A 12,638-nucleotide genomic window follows, 5' to 3' on the forward strand; every position below is an offset into this window, starting at 1 on the left:
GTGAATAGGGCTCAATGCCAAAAGCATCGCATAAGCTTAAAACCGAGGGAAGAGGCTTGTGGACCCATTACCCTTCTTCTACTACATTTCATCATATACCATAGGGTATGAAAAACTGCAGTGTCCAATGGTAAATTTTTTGGACAAGAGTACTACAAATCTATTGTAACTTATAAGTTGTGCTCCTTGTGTCTAATATTTTTCTCCAGTATTAACTCACCTTTACAATAAAACTACATGCACTAGCACTGTAAAATGCACCTAATTGACCTGAAAATCAAGTTAACGCAACAATATTCATTTTATTCATTTTAATTGTTACAAAGTCCATATATAGATCATCAAGACGATTAATTGGAACTGCTTTGTCCAAGTACTAAACTTTAGTTCTAAGGAGCCATAGTCCATATATGGATAAAGACGATTAATTGGAACTGCTCTGTCCAACGACTAAACTTTAGTACAATCCTTGGGAGCAAACGACACCAGCTTCTTCTTAATATCAAATTCCACCTCGAAGTTTGCCTGCGCCACATTTCCAATTATGGACAACCCAGTACTAGTACTAGAAAATATGACAAGGCAAAACCCATCATCCCCCGTTATAAACACGTTCGCCGCCTTCAACCGAATCTGAGCCCCACCCTTAAATTTGAGCACCATGTCCGGCAACTTAACCCGCTTCGGGCTCGCTTCATAACACAGCGCGTCTGGATTATTCGGGTCCGTCGTCGGCCGTAGATGGCTGAACATGCTTTTCACCACCGCTTCCACGCCACTGTGAACCTTTGGTTCCAGAAACGTGAACGTCGTCCCGGAATCTACTATGATGTTCCCTTCGCTCCCGCTCACCGCCGCCCGAAACGTTTTCCTTCCCACCGTAACACTCTCTAGAGTAACGTAGTAGTACGTCGAGGGTGGCTGTGGAGACGCGAGAGGAGTCGAAACGGCGCCTCTCTTACCGGCGAGCGCTTCTTTTCCCAAACTCAACTTGCTCGTCCGGTTCGAACTCAACGGGATAAGGCAGTAGGAAAATCTGTAGTCGATTTTAGCACCCAATTGGGAAATCAGAGACAAGGGTCCGCGACCGAGACCGACCATGCCCGACTCGTGGCTCGTGAAGAGACCATCGTTGACGCGCCCGCACCCAAAAACAGATCCGGGGAAAGCATGGACCCGGCCCGAGATGGAGTTCAAAGCGATTGTGTCTTGGGAAAGGATCCCAATGCTGAGGGAATTGTCTCCGTAGCTGTAGTAGTACCCACAAGCGTCTTTCGGGATGATATTCCTGACGCAGGCGTAAATGGGGAGGGTCTTACAAGTGTCCGAATTGCATAAATAGATTTTGTACCCGGATGAGTTGGCCGGGTTAAATAGAGGGGCGTCTTGGGTGAAGCAGTGGCCACAGGGGGTGCATTGGAGCCAAATAAGGTCGCTGCCGGTGTCGGCGTTGAGGAGAACTTGGTGCACCGGCGGGGTACCGAAGGAGAGCTGGATGAGGTAGTCGCCGTCGGCTTCGGAGAGGGTGGTGTCTATACCAGCTTTGGAGGCCGGGGTGGCGCGGCGAAGTATGTGGTTTCTTCGGGAAATGGAGCGGAGGAAGGCGGCGCGTAAGAGGTCGCGTTTGGTTGCGGAAGGGTTGTGGAATGGGGAGGAGGGGGAGTCGCGGTGGATGAGATGGGTGGTGAAACCCAAAGGTTGGGTTTGGGCGAGAGATGGAGTTTGTGCATGAGAGGTGAGGAGAAGAGTCAGAAGACAGTGGAGGAGTAGGTGCATGTTAGGCAGAGAGAGAGAGAGAGAGAGAGAGAGAGAGAGAGAGAGATGGAGGGTAGTTCGATGATTGACACGAGTAACGCTGCGTTGGTATATCTAGGGGGAGGAATAAGATATTTTGTTGCTCAATTTGATGGGATTTTCCTTAATACAATTATGAATTATGCGACTAAAGTAGTCATTCTGCCCCAAATTACATCCCATGGTGATGGTGCAATTATCAAACGACCCGGGTTTCGGTCTACTCTGCCAAAAGAGCCAAATTGATTTTTACATTGAGAAATTTCTAGTTGAGTTTAAAATTTTTGTATTAGAAGTAATGAGTAGATTTCTTGAAAAGGAGATAATAAACTATTTTTTGCTATGTTGTTCTAAATTAATATCTTCAAAAAAACGTATAATCAATATGCTAAAAGAATTGGAACTTGTTTAATTTACTAGCTAGTGGGTTTCTCTATTATATCAACACTCTATTATATAAGAAAAGATGCAAGATTAATATATATATATATATATATATATATATTTCTACTAATTTTCGTTACCGGCATAGATTTCAAGAGACCTAAAGCAATCATAAAAAATATATAATTTTGATTTTTTTCATTCATTTCTTTAAAGGATATTCTTGATCCATCCGAATGTAATGTAGAGAGATTGAACCTTTTAACAAATGGTCAAACAATTGCTATGCTATCTCGCAGTATCCATGATTTATGATTAACTTTTTTGCTTCAATAAATGTGGACTGGACTTGAGAGAGTTGCCACCTCGCATTCGAGCACAACATGACTCATGTGTGAAGACAGTCACACAGCCAATAAACATTACCTCTGTAATAACCTGAACCTAGAAAATAAAATAAAAATAAATAAAGAGAAAATAAATTCAAAAAAGGAATCAAGCAGGGACTCGTCGACGAATGTCTTTCTTGGTCTCGTCGATGAATACACGTGTCTCATCGACGAAGAATTACCCAAAGCCAGAAATTTCATTTTTTTAAGAATTCGTCGACGAACGCATTTTTCTCGTCGACGAATGTCCTTCTGTGGCTCGTCGACGAGTCTTTTCTTCTCATCAACGAATCCAAGTGGCACTACAGCTTATAAATTGACCTTGGGTCATTTTTCTCCGAAAAATCTATCTTCTCTCATTTTCTCTCTCTAGGGCTACAGCCCCTCCCCCTTCTCTCTTCGATTTCGACATGAATTCAACCCGAATCGATGATCGGAAACCACCACAAGATTCCTGGGTTGATTCTCTTCAAGTTAGTTATAGCATAATCTTGATTTGGAGTTCTTGGACACCACTCCAAAATTAGGGTAAGAGAGTTATTTTTTAGATTTATTAATTATTTAACCGTATATGCTTGGAAATATTAGAATATTAGGCATTCTAGGGTTGAATTGACTAAGTTAGGATCTTTTTGAATACATGGTCTTGTTTTCCGTTCGATTTAGGTAGAATTTTGAGCAACAAGTATGGGGAAATAAATTATATCGTACTTTATTTTAATTTGAACCGATTACCTTTGAGTATAAAAGTCGTATATTCATAATATGATTTTTTGAACAATTTAGCAATTGAAAATAATGGTTTTTTTTTTTATTATAAATCATAATTGGGAAAAACTGTGTGACATGAGAAAATCCTTTATAATTAACTGGATGTTAATATTTGTTGGTTGAGAATACTGTTGCTTGTGAATAATTTTCAGTTGAGAATGCTTGATTGTGAATACTGCTTGATTGAGAATACTGTCTAGTGGTGATTAATGTTGTAAATGTCTTGGATGTGTAATGTGGTTCATGTAAATTGTGATATAGCATTGACAATGGTATGAGGAGGTCGTTATATCGTACTTGATATAAATCACCATATAATGTTGGCAGTGGTATAAGGAGGTCGTTATATGGTCATTTATATAAAGGGAGTAAAACGTTAGCAGTGGAATGAGGAGTTTATTTTATCGATTTACTATGAATAAGGTTGTGTGTATGAAATGGTAACCTGTGTGGTTGTGTATCCTGTGTGGACATGGACCCTATGTGGGTGTGAATGATGTGTGTGGATATGTGAATCTTGTGTGGATATGAATGAAAGGTACCGTGTCCTATGGGATGATTGATGTGAACGTGTGTGTATACTGGTATGTGAATTTAATTACATAAATAATTAGGGTGAAATAAAGCTCTCCGCCCAAGGGCTTGCTAAGAAAGGTGAGTACCTTGGTAATTATAGTCTGGTACCAAAGCAGAGGGAAGTTATATGTATGAGCGTGTAATATTCCCTATTCTCGGAGACTTTGCTTATATATATAACTTCGAGGACTTACTGAGTCAGATGAGTGCTCTGGTAGTGGTAATGGTATTAGAGCAGAGGGAAGATACATGTATAGGCATGTAATCATCCCAATCCTCGAGAAATTTCACTATAAATATGGGTTTTTTTTGTGTGACTATAGTTTGTAAGTGTCTTTTGAGTTGTTGTTGATTAATTGATGAGTTTATATTATATATATATAAACTCTTCTGCCATACATTGTTATAGTTTATTTCTTCCTTACGGAGAGGTGTCTCACTATGATGCCTCAATTTTCATACAATTTTTTTTTCAAAAATAATAAATCCAAATTCAAATCACACATCAGCCATGTCAAAATCTCTGATACCATTTAAGCATAACCCAACCCAAACTGGGATACTAGGTAATCAGTCAAACTTATATAAACAATCATAACTGCGGAAGTCAATATATACAAATCATCCAGAATACAAATAACCAGAGTACTATACATCCATATATATATATATATATATACACACACACATCCAACACAATCCCAAAATCAATCAAAACTCTAGGGGAATCCTCCATCCCTAACTCAAAAAACTCACTCAATCTAATCAGGGTATTAGCTTCCCTCTATCTCGGAGCTCTATCTCCAAACTTGTCATGGTTCCCTAAAATATTTAGATAATTGGGTGAGACACATCTCAATAAGACGGAATAAGTTATTTAAAGTGTGTGGCAGTATGAGTTTCATTATATCATTATATATATATATACACACGTTTTAGTGATAACACCATATGAAAAAATACACCAATCATTCTTATAATCATATAGATATAAAACACAAGCTTTTATAAGCTTTATTCCCATCTTTCATCTCATTCACATGTGACCCATATTTACCAGTGAAAATTCCTGAGGATAGGGAAGATTACACGACCATACATGTAGCTCCCCTCTGCTCGGATATCGTTTGTAATCCTACCCAATTAAATTGGGTATGACTACAACTAATACTCATCAGGGTACTCATCTTACTTAGTAAGCCCTCATGCAGAGAGTTTTATTTCACCTTATTTATCTATGTTATTAAACTTACGCTCTTTCTTTTCACTTTCAATTTCATTTCATCATCTAGCACTACATGCGCGTCTGTAACTCATGGCCACCCTGAGAATATTCTTTCTATGCCATGCTTCAACCCATGGTTGAGGTTATGCTACTTTGAAGATACTCTCCACGCCATGATTCACCCCAGGGTCGAGATTATATAGCCTTGAAAATATTCCCCATGCCATGCTTCACCCCATGATTGAGGTTATACTGCCATAAAAATATTCGCCATGTCATGCTTCACCCCATAGTCGAGATTATACTGCCCTGACAATATTCTCCACGCCATGTTTCACCCCATGGTCAAGGTTATACTGCCCTGAAAATATTCTCCACATTTCATCATTCACATTTCACATTTCTATATTCACAATTCATTATTCATACTACATTATTCACAATTGCCATTCATCATTCACATTGCATTATTCACATTTCAGTATTTTCAGTTCAGTTTTCACAATTCAGTATCCCCATCTCAATATTCACATTTCAAGATTTACATTTTAGAATTCACATTGCAATATTTTCATTTTCAGCATTCGCAATTCATCTCATCATATCAATGATATTTTCATCATTTTAGTACAAATTTCATCTCATAATAACGTATATACATCTCATTTCACGTTATTCAACATTTTTTCGTAAAGCATTTCCATATTTCATATTTCATTATTTCTCAAAAGATACTCTTCAGTACATATCACTTTTCAATGTTTCCCAATAAAATCATTCTCATATTATCCCAATTTAGTATATAAAAACATAATTGATTTCCGTTATTTCCATTTCTACATAAAGCCTTTCAATATATATGTATCATAGGCTTATTATTCTCAGTGCAAAACACCCACTCAATTTCAAACACATTTCTAGAACAAATCATATGCCACACAAATTTTATTTGATATTCATAACATAATAATTCTAAGAAAAATACCATACTCACATTTTCACTTATTAATTCAACCGATATTTCTCAAAAATACTTGTTATAATTTATTCCCTTTACCTGCCTTACTAAAAGGCTCATAAACACCAAAATCCTATGCCCGCGGTGTCTGAAACTCAAAACCCTAAAAATCACATTTTTCCTAAGTTAAACAACTCATTTTTCAAAACAATTTTCATTTATCACTTCCTAGGTTTCGAATACTCCAAGTAACCCAAATTCTAAAATATCTTACTTACCCTGATTTTGGAATGGTGCCCCGAAACTCCAAATTGAAAATTCGCTCCGACTATGTTGTTGAGAATCTCCCCACAAACCTCGTGGCGGTTCTCGATCGTCAATCCAGGCTATAACGAAGTTGGAATTGAAGGGAGAGAGAGAGAGAGAGAGAGAGAGAGAGAGAGAGAGAGAGAGAGAGAGAGAGAGAGAGAGAGAGAGAGAGAGAGAATTGTGGGCTAGAAAGAGAGTGAGAGAGAAAGAGAGAAAAAAAAATATCTCATTGAAAATGACAGAAAAGCTATTTATAGGCCAACATTCGTTGATGAGTTCAAGTGATTCGTCGACGAACCCATGAAGGCTCTTCGTCGACGAAGAGGCCAATTCGTTGACGAACCTGAAAGTTTCCAGAAATTCACAGACTCTCGGTATCTTCTCATTGACGAGAGACGTGTACTTCGTCAACAAGTTCTATGGGGACATTCGTTGACAAAGACCCTAGGTTCGTCGATGAATCCCTACTGTTTCTCTCTTTTAAGATTTCTTTCCTTTTCTCTCTCCTTTCGTCGGCAAATCCCTACTACTTCCCCCTTTTAAGATTTCTTTCCCTTTCTCTCTTTATTATTATTATTATTATTATTATTATTATTATTATTATTATTATTATTATTATTATTATTATTATTATTATTATTATTTTCATGAATAAATTTTTTGGGTCTTTAAACTCACCCCAAGGATTTATTGACTTTTTAGGCCATTCTGGTGAACGAGCTTAGAAAGCTCAGGGGCAGAGTTGAGAATTTTGGGTAAATTTTTTGTAGTAGTAAGAAATGAAATATATATAATTATGTTTTAGAATTTTTGGTTATGTAATATAAAGTGAAGGGATACTCCTTTTTGGGTTGTATATAGTACTCTGGTATTTCATTTGAGGTAGTTATATATTATTTCCATTGTGTGTATGTTAGATATGGTATCAGAGACGGTGAAGAGTGTCATCACACCCCGGGCCCCACCTAGGGGGTTCGGGGAGTGACAACCTCACCATAAGCAAATGAAGTCGATGCTTCCCACTATTCTTCTCAGCTTTTTCCAAAGTGTTTCCTATCATTTTCTTTTCTCTTTTCAAAAAAAGAAAAAATTTTCAATTAAATTATCTATAGGAAACTTATCAATTATAAATACCAAAAGTGATAGTCTTTTCACATGTAGTTTTCTCGTGTGAGAAAAGTTTGAATTAAGAATTTTGACGGGGAAAGGAAAATAAGCGAAAATAGAAAGAAAATTATTTTTTTATATTAAATAAAATTTAAAATAAAATTTTATTTTAATACCATTGAAAATGAAAAAAATAAATAAATATGAATGATGCATAAAATTATAATTTTATTAATTCTGTTGACTTTTTGAATCTGATCCCTGGTTTTGATTATGACTAACTATATGTTACTAATGTGTGTGCCTAAATACTTGAACAAGTTAATCATTCATATCACACACATGAAAGTGAAGTGGTAGCCAGAACGGACTTAAAGCACATTATGTAAGGACCTGTCTATTTTTGCTATTTACATATATATATATATATATATATATATATATATATTGTACATAACAACATTCAAAATTACTCTGATATCCTGCTAAATTGATATGGTCATGATCAACCCGAACCCATGGGTATCGGCGATATACTTGTCATACATCTCTGATACTTAAGCAGCAGAAAACATAAATCACATACATGCCATACAACCTCTACGAAAGTTCTACTGAATTTGTCATATAGATATATAAACATCCACAAAAGGACCAAAAAGTACCCTAGGGTTATAATCCAAAAACCAATCTGACCCTAACTCAACTACTTATCCTTTAACAAGGTAATTCAGCCAACCACTACTGCTGTGGAGCTCTATCCGCTCTTCTATCTGGATTTCCTAAAATGTTTGAAATGCTTAGGTGAGACACCTTTCAGTAAGGGAAATAAACTAATATTAGTGTGTGACAACATGAGTATTATCGTGTTTAGACATGAATTGTACATAATATATACATATTTGATAAAATTGGTTGTATAAATTATGAGTAAAACATGTGTCATCATATCATAATAAATAATGTACTAAATTTTGTAGTCATGTAAACATCTTCTATAACTATACAATATTGAAATAATACTCAGGATGGATAGCTAGCTAATGTCATGTCTTACTGCCACATGACTGGGTTGTGTGGCCTATAGGTAGGACCTAGCAATGGCTGGCCGACCACACTAAGTCAAACATAATTCTGTAAGTATGATGGACTTGCCCCACCTGGTCCAAACTGCCAAAGGGATACCTGCACTACACTAAAGCCACATCGACTGCCATCTCCCACACTCTATCTGAGATGTGTGATAGCACTAATATATACTTATACTTGAATTTCATCTTATCATATAGCTATGGTACTGTGCTATGAAATCTAGACTAAGTCATTCAAATTATGATAACATATAGTACATTTCATATTACTAATACATAGCTGTTTCATATTTCAAAGTAATATTTGACATGATAATATTTTCCTAATTTCTAACATAACATGCATAATTACAGCATCTTCATTGGCCATATCATAACATATAAATCACGACATCTGTGCTGGTCATATCATAACTTATAAATCACAACATCTGTGCCGGCCATATCATAACATACTGAACATGAATATCTGCATTGTTTAACATAATATTCTTAACCATAATTCTTGCTCTATTTTTATAGTTTCTTTGAAAACTATCATAACATGCTTATTCTGGAAAAATCATATTATTCTAATATAACATAATTTTCATGGAAATTTATACTCATGCCACACAAATGTGAGTAATACTCTATACATAAAATCTAATCTGAAATCATATTTTCTGATAACATGTATTAAATCTATTTTCCTGTTCAATAGGAGTATTCTCAAACATTATACTATAACATACATAATTTCTGAAAATAAATGTTGTATATTAATAAATAATTTTATGAAAATTTTCGATTTAGTTTATCTCCTTACCTAACTTACTGAGAAGCCTACAAATCTAACCAAACCTACTTCTGTGTGTTCTCAACTCAACACCTTGAAATTTACATTTCCCCAATAAATTAACAAACACTAGTATAATATCTTCCAACACATTCCCCTTAGTCTAGAAATTCCCAATAATTTATACATCTTAAAATAACTAACTTACTGAGATTTTGGGATGGCCTAAGTGCCTCAAATCAAAATTCTAATCCAGCAATATTGTAGAGAATCTTCCCAGGAGTAATGGTGCGACTTCCGATCATCAAACCGGTGAGAATTGAAGCTGAAAATCTAGAGAGAAGTTAGAGAGACAAATTTTAGAGAGAGAGAGAGAGAGAGAGAGAGAAAGAGGGTTTTGCATGTAGGTTTTTTCATTAAAAATGTGACTTGAGCATATCTATAGAGTGTTGTCCATGTGGCCTCGTCGACGAGCCACAAACCCTCGTCAATGAGTCCAAAAAGGGAGTTCGTCGACGAGGCTGCATGTCTTTAATCCTGCTTTTGGTTTCTCTTTGTTGGCGAGACACATGTCCTCATCGACGTTCCTAAGAAGGCCACTCGTCGATGAATATTTTGCATTCGTCAACAAGACCCTACTGAGCCCCTTGGAAAAATCCTTTTTCTCTCTTTTCCTTTATTATTTAATTGTTATAATTCTCTCGGTCTCTACATTCTCCCCTCCTTATAAAAATTTCGTCCTAAAAATTATTTATCCATACTATAAACCATCCTCTAAGGAAAAATTGACTACTTATTTTATTACTTACTCTCACTTATGGCGGAGGAATACCATGGTTATATATAGAGTTCTAAGAGATAACAATAATTGAACAAATTTCTCCCATAACCAACCAAAATAGAAACTTGTACATGTACTAATTAACCTGCAAAAGAAACGTTACTTACCTTTTTTTTTTTTTTTTTCTAATTACTGTTGGTCCCCTCTAAAAAGGTGCAGGTATTTCTGTTGTATTTGCTCCTTGAGCTCCTATGAAACTTCTTCCACTACATGATTCATCCACAGAACTTTTACTAATGGAATGTTCTTACTGTGCAATTCCTATTCTTTCCTATCCATAACCTATACTAGTGTTTCCTCGTATACCAAAGTATTACCGATTTCTATCCCTACATAGTTGATCACATGGAAGAGATCTGGGATGTATCTCCTTAACATGGAAACATGAAATACGTCGTGTATTCCGGATAAAGCTGGTGGTAAAACTAGCCGATAGGCAACTAACCTCACTCTCTCAAGTATCTCAAATGGTCCAATAAACCTAGGGCTCAACTTACCCTTCCTTCCAAACCTTATAACTCCTTTTAGCAGTGCTATTTTTAGAAACATATGGTCTCTTGTATCAAACTCCAATTTCTGGTGGGGAGTATCAGTATAACTTTTTTGCTGACTCTGAGCTGTACTGATTTTGTCTTTGATAAGTTGGACTTTATCGTACGCCTGTTGCACCAACTCTGGTCCTGAAACTCGCCTCTCACCCATCTCATCCCAGTATAGTGGAGAACGACACCTCTTACCATATAACACATCGTAAGGTGCCATGTCGATGTTGGCTTGATAGCTATTATTATATGCAAACTCAACCAGCGGCCCAACTACCCCCGAAGTCTAGGACACACACTTGTAGCATATCCTCAAGGATCTGGATTGTCCTCTCTGGCTATCCTTCACTCTGAGGATGAAATGTTGTGCTGAATGATAACTAAGAGACCATAGCCTCCTACAAGCCCTTTCAAAACCACGGTGTAAAACGTGGGTCTCGATCCGATACTATAGACACTGGCACACCATGTGATCATACTATCTCTAGAATATATAATTCTGCCAACCTGTCCATGGAGTAGTTAATTTTGATAGGGATGAAGTGAGTAGTCTTCGTCAGTCTATCTATAATCACCCAAATCGTGTTCTGCCCATGCAACATCAACGGTAAACCTATAACAAAATCTATAGAAATATGGTCCCACTTCCACTCAAGGATATGAAGTGGTTGCGACTGTCCAGCCGGTATCTAGTGCCCAGCCTTCACTTTTTGGCATGTCAAACAATTTTCCAAAAATTTGACTATCTCCCTCTTCATGCCGCTCCACCAGAATGATTCCCGAAGATCCCGATACATTTTAGTGCTACCAGGATGCACTATGTATAGGGATCTGTGAGCCTCCTCTAGGATCGTCTTGTTAGCTTTTGTGTATTCCCAAGAGGGGGGTGAATTGGAAATTTAAAACTTTCCTAGGTCAAATTCAAATGAAAATTAGTAGTTTCCAACCTAGGGTCTTTCTAAGAATTATTCAATTCAGTAGAAATCAAACTGAGCAAGAATGTAAAGCAATTGAAGCAATCTCAGTATTTCTAAACCATTCAACATAATTAAAATGACAACATTCAAGTGCATAAGTTTAAGTGCAGAAATTAAATACAACATAAGAAATGTTATAGGGGTTCGGCCAATACTACCTACATCCTCACCTTGGCTCACAAGCATAAGGATTCCACTAAGGTCCACTTAGCGGGTGGAGTGACACCTAATACAACCAGATCAATTAGCACAGGGCTAACCTCAACATTTACAAATTCTCCTTGCGAGACGGAGAAGGACCTACCGATCCTTATAGGCTAGATCAACGCCCCCTCAGGACGCACCTAGAATACAACCGAATTACAATACAAACCATGTACAATATAATGCTTCTCTGATAAGAAGATATGTACCAATACAAATCAATCAATGCACATAAATAATATAATAACTATAAGCTCAGTGATGTATATGTACAATCAACACTCAAGATAATGTTTATATTCAATCTAACACCAGAGTGTATCAATAAGCTAATCATTAAAACTATGTATAAAATTTTCTCAATAACAATCTAGGGTTTCAAAGACTTCAACCAATAGCAATCAAAATATCTCAAGAATATTTTCTCAATGATAAAGCATAAGAGATATTTGAAAATAATTTGTGAAAAATATTTTGCACACACAAAATAAAATCCTAATGAGTGTTGCGATAATAATGCAAAGACTCACTTGGCTATAAGGTTTTCCCACACAAAGATTTATTAAATAAAATCGGTAGAAAAACCTAGTTAAACCCTCAATCCGAAAATCAAATATGTAATAAACCAATGAGGGTTTTTAGCACACTAGAACAACTGATAAACACTCACAAGGCTTGGATTTCTCAAAAGA

General features: G+C 36.5%; 1 protein-coding gene across 1 annotated transcript; it reads right to left on the reverse strand.

Annotated features, from left to right (window-relative positions):
* Positions 1-265: 265 nt before the first annotated feature.
* Positions 266-1,836, reverse strand: LOC131143810 (aspartic proteinase CDR1-like). The gene has a single exon (XM_058092180.1). The coding sequence runs from the start codon at positions 1,774-1,776 to the stop codon at positions 451-453; it is 1,326 nt and encodes a 441-aa protein (XP_057948163.1). The 5' UTR covers positions 1,777-1,836; the 3' UTR covers positions 266-450.
* Positions 1,837-12,638: the final 10,802 nt, after the last annotated feature.

The sequence above is a fragment of the Malania oleifera genome, chromosome 12, assembly GCF_029873635.1.
Source record: "Malania oleifera isolate guangnan ecotype guangnan chromosome 12, ASM2987363v1, whole genome shotgun sequence".
NCBI lineage: Eukaryota > Viridiplantae > Streptophyta > Magnoliopsida > Santalales > Ximeniaceae > Malania > Malania oleifera.

What these genes read in the sequence shown, in the direction of transcription:
- LOC131143810 (XM_058092180.1), bottom strand. Translation starts at nt 1,776, where the DNA reads ATGCACCTACTCCTCCACTGTCTTCTGACTCTTCTCCTCACCTCTCAT.